At 52.7% G+C, this 6,750-nt stretch overlaps 1 protein-coding gene across 3 annotated transcripts in view; it reads left to right on the top strand.

The window, feature by feature from the left end:
* The window catches only part of PPRC1 (PPARG related coactivator 1), an 18,060-nt gene that overhangs the window by 3,058 nt on the left and 8,252 nt on the right, over positions 1 to 6,750 (top strand). For all 3 annotated transcript variants that reach the window (XM_017851818.1, XM_017851817.1, XM_017851819.1), the window contains exons 2-5: positions 2,168 to 2,356; positions 2,938 to 3,084; positions 3,197 to 3,298; positions 3,415 to 6,313. In XM_017851818.1, coding sequence (XP_017707307.1) covers positions 2,168 to 2,356; positions 2,938 to 3,084; positions 3,197 to 3,298; positions 3,415 to 6,313 — 3,337 coding nt within the window. The remainder of the gene's footprint in view (positions 1 to 2,167; positions 2,357 to 2,937; positions 3,085 to 3,196; positions 3,299 to 3,414; positions 6,314 to 6,750) is intronic.

The raw sequence follows: 6,750 nt of genomic DNA, 5'->3' as shown, positions 1-6,750 counted from the left end.
AAAAAAAAAAAGTTTAAACCTAATCCTAAGAGCAGTAAAATGCCATTGAAGCGACTTAGGGAGGGTCTCAGGCAGTGATCAGATATGCATTTAAAAAGCTTCTGGCTGTTTTGAACCCTGGAGGGAGAAGGTTTGGTGGGGGAAAGCTAGTTGGGAGGTTTTTGAAGTTAGAGGTGCTGATGGCTGGCTCACTTTTAGCCTGAGCTTAGCACTTGGATGATCTTGATACTCTGGGAGCTGTGCAAATAGCTTTGGAATTGAGTGATGGGTGAGGTCAGGTGTGAGGGTGTGTCTGACTGGACACCTGATGGAGGTGAAGATGAGTGGTTCATAGAGAGCTGGGCATTGTCTTGAGATTCCAGCCTAGTCGCTGGCGCTCTGGTAGGTAGGTGGTGGCAGAGGAAGTGGAGTTGCAGCCTCTTGGCTCATCCTGGAGTGTTTGCTGAGCCAGGTGCTATTCAGGTGCTGGTTTGTAATTATAGGATTGTGAAGGCCTGGGAGGAGTTAGTGCCTAAAACCTACCACCTTTCACTTATTCTCTGTGCCTGGCCTCCTAACGTGTCCTTAACCAACCTTTCCTTTCCCTGGGCATTGGTACCCAGCTCTGTTAGGAGGGTATATATTGTGGGGGCGGGGAGGGGGGAGATACCTGTTGCTTTTTTCTTTTGGAAGTGGTGCAGAATTTCACTTTGTTGCAGAAGGGGAAAGGGAAAGTCTTGCCTGTCTGTATGTGATCCTGTTCTCAGGCCTTTTTACTTCATGTTTCCTATATGGTAGTTTCCCCTTATCCACAGTTTCTGTTAACCTGCCGTCAACTGGGGTCTAAAAATACGTGAGTACAGTACAGTGAGATATTCTGAGAGCCAGGGAGAGACCACATTCACGTAACTTTCATTATAGTATATTGTTTTAATTGTTCTATTTTGTTATTTCTTATTGTGCCTAATTTATAACTTAAACTTCGTCGTTGGTAGGTATTGTATGTATCAATACATACCAATGTATTGGTAGTATCTGTGGTTTCAGGCATCTACTGGGGTCTTGGAACTTATCCCTCTAGGATAAGCGGGGGACTACTGTAGCGGAGATCCCTGTGGCTCTGGCCTCACCACTACCATTCTAGTCCCTTCTGGCCCTGCCAACACCCACACTCTTGACAGGTCTGGGCGGGCTGCTTGATGCGTGACACAAGAGACCATAAATGCTGCTAGTTCTTAGAGGAGTGTTGGGCAGGGCCTTTCCATCTAGGGAATCAAGCTTTCTCTTCACTTGCTGTCACCTGGTAGGAGTGGGGAAGTGGCCTTTTGCTTGGAATTACCATTGAGAGGAGGTTGAGTGTCTCACTGTTGAGCTTTCAAAATAAGTATCTGCCGGGCATGGTGGCTCATGCCTGTAATCCCAGCACTTCCGGAGGCCGAGTCGGGTGGATCACTTGAGGTTAGAAATTTGAGACCAGCCTGGCCAATATGGTGAAACCCTGTCTCTACTAAAAATACAAAAATTAGCCGGGCATGGTGGTGGGCGCCTATAATCCCAGCTGCTCCGGAGGCTGAGGCAGGAGAATCGCTTGAACCCAGGAGTCCGAACCCGGGAGTTTCATGGGGCTGGAGGTAGTGGGGTGGGGTGTGATTGCCAGAAAACTTAATGGTACAGAAAAGTCTATGATTTTAGAGTTGTGGGGAGAGATCACCGTGGGCTGGAAGCTGGGGTGTCTTCTTGAAGAAGATAGGATTTGCACTAAGCAGAGGGCAGAGACCTAAATGGGGTTTGAGGTAGGTGAGGTTGTTGCAGCTGAAGCTGTCTCCTTGCTGACCTTTTTTGCTTTGGTGAGCCCCTCAGACTGTTAACTTCACTGCTGCCAGTAGATGATTCTGAACAATCTTGATTTTCTGATGTTTTACTCCCGGGTTTTAATCTCCTGTGACTTTAGCTGTTTCTGGTTAGAGCCGAAATGTTTTTCTGCCCCAGAAGGTCCTTGAAAACTATCATCCTGGCTGGGGCTTTTGCTCATAGGTTGTACTTCTCTGCCCTGCTAGCCCAGAAGTTTGGCAACAGTGGGGCAGCTGCTGAGTTTGGGCCCAGCAGTGGAGGGTACCTGATTTATGGAGCATACCAATCAGCTGCTGCCAGAGGGCTCTTACCCTTCTCATCTTCTTCTCTGCTCCAGGTGCTGCTGCATGAGGAAGGGGGTGATTCTGGCTTTGTCAGTCTATCTCGGCTAGGCCCATCTCTGAGGGACAAAGACTTGGAAATGGAGGAGCTAATGCTGCAGGATGAGACGCTGCTGGGGACCATGCAGAGCTACATGGATGCCTCCCTCATCTCCCTCATCGAGGATTTTGGGAGCCTTGGAGAGGTGAGCTGAGGCTGGGCTTGGATATCTTCAAACAGGAGCTTTACATGGGAGGCTCTAGCTAAAATTCTTGGCATGGCTCTGCTCTCCCAGCACCTTAACTTCTTCCTGGGTGCCCAACCTGAACCCTTCAAGTGTATTTTTTGTCTCTAAGAGGGAACTAGGCTGCAGGCTGCCAGATTATGTCCCATATAAGAATTCCTTGCCTAACTTGGACTGTAGTCCAAGGCCTTTCCCACTGTCTAGGCCTCTGAACTACATGTCCAGAGGGTTCTGATCTCTGTTTTTGAGCTCATTTCTAGCCTGGCCGATGGTTGTCTGCTGAGTGTCCCACGTCTTATTTGAGGGTAGGGGAATGTGTGAAACCCAAGCTTGAGTCAAGTCTGACAGGTCTCTGTTGACACCAGAGAGCTGGTGGATGGTAACTGAGATTGGAATCTATGCCTTCTGGTATTCAGATCCCTCTTGCCCCATTAGCTGAGTTGAACCTGGGAGACTGATTCTTTCAATATCCAGTCCTTAGTAGGTCCATAGTAGGTCATTAGGGATGTTGGTGGGACCTTATGGTTGTTTTTCTGGAGCAGAGCAGGTTATCTCTGGAGGACCAGAATGAAGTGTCGCTGCTCACGGCTCTGACGGAGATCTTGGACAATGCAGATTCTGAGAACCTTTCTCCATTTGACAGCATTCCTGATTCGGAGCTGCTTGTGTCACCCCGGGAGGGCTCCTCTGTGAGTGTGGGACCAGGGGAACGGGATTGGTATGAAGTTTAGACCTGTGCCTGTGGACCTACTCATATAGCTCTGAAGCATAGACTGATCTCAGGTCTTTCTTTCCTCTTAGCTGCACAAGCTGCTTACTCTCTCTCGGACACCCCCAGAACGTGACCTCATCACCCCAGTTGACCCATTGGGGCCCAGTACAGGCAGCAGTAGAGGGAGTGGGGTAAGCCTGACCTAGGGGGCTTCAGAAACTCCCAGGTGGGAGGAATGTGTGGGGACAGGTCTGGAAAATACTTTTGCAAAGAAAACTCCTCCTGAGACTTCTCTTTTCTCCTGCAGGTTGAAATGTCTCTTCCAGATCCCCCTTGGGACTTCTCCCCTCCTTCTTTCTTAGAGACTTCTTCCCCCAAGCTTCCCAGCTGGAGGCCCCCAAGATCAAGACCACGCTGGGGCCAATCCCCACCTCCCCAGCAGCGCAGTGATGGAGAAGAAGAAGAGGAGGTGGCCAGCTTCAGTGGCCAGATTCTTGCTGGGGAGCTTGACAACTGTGTGAGCAGTACCCCGGACTTCCCCATGCATTTGGCCTGCCCTGAGGAGGAAGATAAAGCAACAGCAGCAGAGATGGCAGTGCCAGCAGCTGGTGATGAGAGCATCTCCTCCCTGAGTGAGCTGGTGCGGGCCATGCACCCATACTGCCTGCCCAACCTCACCCAACTGGCATCACTTGAGACTGAGCTTCAGGAGCAGCCAGATGATCTGGCGCTGCCTGAGGGCTGTGTAGTGCTGGAGATTGTGGGCCAGGCAGCCACAGCTGGCGATGACCTGGAGATACCAGTTGTGGTGCGACAGGTCTCTCCTGGACCCCAGCCTGTGCTCCTGGATGACTCGCTAGAGACTAGTTCTGCCTTGCAGCTGCTGATGCCTACACTGGAGTCAGAGACGGAGGCTGCTGTGCCCAAGGTAACCCTCTGCTCTGAGAAGAAGGGGTTGTCATTGAACTCAGAGGAGAAGCTGGACTCAGCCTGCTTATTGAAGCCCAGGGAGGTCATGGAGCCAGTGGTGCCCAAGGAGCCTCAGAACCCACCTGCCAATGCAGCACCGGGTTCCCAGAGAGCTCGAAAGGGCAGGAAGAAGAAGAGCAAGGAGCAGCCAGCAGCCTGTGTGGAAGGCTATGCCAGGAGGCTGAGGTCATCTTCTCGCGGGCAGTCTGCCATAGGTACAGAAGTGACCGCTCAGGTAGACAACTTGCAGAAACAGCCTCAGGAAGAACTTCAAAGAGAGTCTGGGCCTCTCCAGGGTAAGGGGAAGCCTCGGGCTTGGGCTCGGGCCTGGGCAGCTGCCTTGGAAAATTCTAGCCCTAAGGACTTGGAGAGAAGTGCTGGACAATGTAGTCCTGCTAAAGAAGGCCCTCTAGACCTCTACCCCAAGTTGACTGACACTATCCAAGCCAACCCTGTACCAACCCATCTCTCATTGGTCAACTCTGCCCAAGCCAGCCCCATGCCAGTTGACTCTGTTGAAGCTGATCCCACTGCAGTTGGCCCTGTTCTAGCTGGCCCTGTACCTGTTGACCCTGGGTTGGTTGACCTTGCTTCAACCAGTTCAGAACTGGTTGAGCCTCCCCCAGCTGAGCCAGTGCTGATCAACCCAGTCCTGGCTGACTCAGCAGCAGTTGACCCTGCAGTGGTTCCCATCTCAGATAACTTGCCACCAGTTGATGCCGTCCCGTCTGGCCCAGCACCAGTTGATCTAGCACTAGTTGACCCTGTTCCTAATGACCTGACTCCAGTTGACCCAGTGCTAGTTAAGTCCAGACCAACTGATCCCAGACGTGGTGCAGTGTCATCAGCCCTGGGGGGTCCAGCCCCCCAGCTCCTCCTGGAGTCAGAGTCCTTGGACCCACCAAAGACCATCATTCCTGAAGTCAAAGAGGTTGTGGATTCTCTGAAAATTGAAAGTGGTACCAGTGCTACAACCCATGAAGCCAGACCTCGGCCTCTCAGCTTATCTGAATACCGGCGACGAAGGCAGCAACGCCAAGCAGAAACAGGAGAGAGAAGTCCCCAGCCCCCAACTGGGAAGTGGCCTAGCCTTCCAGAGACTCCCACAGGGCTGGCAGACATCCCTTGTCTTGTCATCCCACCAGCCCCAGCCAAGAAGACAGCTCTGCAGAGAAGCCCTGAAGCGCCCCCTGAGACTTGCCTTGTGCCTGTAGGTCCCAGCCCTGCTTCTCCTGGTCCTGAGCCACCTGTAAGCAAACCTGTGGCCTCAGCTCTCACTGAGCAGGTGCCATCCCAGGAGATGCCATTATTGGCGAGACCTTCCCCTCCTGTGCAGTCTGTGTCCCCTGTTGTGCCCACACCTCCCGCAATGTCTGCTGCCCTGTCTTTCTCTGCAGGTGGGCTGGGCATACCCCCCAGTCTGCCGCCATCTCCCTTGCAGCCTCCTAGTCTTCCAGTGTCTGTGGGGCCAGTCCTGCCTGATCCATTTACTCACTATGCCCCCTTGCCACCCTGGCCTTGTTATCCTTCTGTGTCCCCTTCTGGCTATCCTTGCCTGCCCCCCCCACCAACAGTGCCCCTAGTGTCTGGTACTCCTGGCACCTATGCCATGCCTCCCACTTGCAATGTGCCTTGGGCACCCCCTCCTGCCCCAGTCTCACCTTACAGTTCCACCTGTACCTATGGGTCCTTGGGATGGGGCCCAGGGCCTCAACATGCTCCATTCTGGTCTACTGTTCCCCCGCCTCCTTTGCCTCCAGCCTCCGTTGGGAGAGCTGTTCCCCAAGCTAAGATGGAGTCTAGGGGCACTCCAGGCCCTCCTGAAAATATACTTCCCGTGTCGATGACTCCTCCCCTCAGTGGGCTACCTGGCCATGGAGCTCCACAGATAGAGCCTACCAAGGTGGAGGTCAAGCCAGTGCTTGCATCTCCCCATCCAAAACACAAGGTGTCTGCCCTGGTGCAAAGTCCCCGGCTGAAGGCTCCAGCATGTGTGTCTGCTGAAGGTGTGACTGTTGAGGAGCCTGCTTCAGAGGGGCTAAAGCCTGAGACCCAAGAGACCAGGCCCAGGGAGAAGCCCCCCTTGCCTGCTACCAAGGCTGTTCCAACACCAAGGCAGAGCACTGTCTCCAAGCTGCCTGCTGTGCACCCAGCCCGTCTAAGGAAGCTGTCCTTCCTGCCTACCCCACATACTCAGAGTTCTGAAGATGTGGTACAGGCTTTCATCAGTGAGATTGGTGAGTGCCACACAGTTCCCCTACATAGTCCCCAAGTTGGCTGGGGGACTCTTCTCTGTAGAACAGGATAAGCCACCCTGATGAGGCTGGCCTTTGTTGTATTTGTTTGGGGGAGTTTTTTGTTTTCATTGTTTTGTTTTGAGACGGAGTCTGACTGTGTCACCAGGCTGGAGTGCAGTGGCACAATCTCGGCTCACTGCAACCTCCACCTCCCGGGTTCATGCTATTCTCCTGCCTCAGCCTCTCAAGTAGCTGGGACTACAGGTGCCCACCACCATGTCCAGCTAATTTTTGTATTTTTAGTAGAGACAAGGTTTCACCATGTTAGGCTGGTTGGTCTTGATCTCCTGATCTCGTGATTCACCCGCCTCAACCTTCCAAAGTGCTGAGATTACAGGCGTGAGCTGCCGCGCCGGGCCTTTTTTTTTTTTTTTTTT

The sequence above is a fragment of the Rhinopithecus bieti genome, unplaced genomic scaffold, assembly GCF_001698545.2.
Source record: "Rhinopithecus bieti isolate Rb0 unplaced genomic scaffold, ASM169854v2 scaffold_31787, whole genome shotgun sequence".
Lineage (NCBI taxonomy): Eukaryota > Metazoa > Chordata > Mammalia > Primates > Cercopithecidae > Rhinopithecus > Rhinopithecus bieti.
Note: the sequence above shows the minus strand (reverse complement) of the source record. Positions and strands in the feature narration are given on the sequence as shown.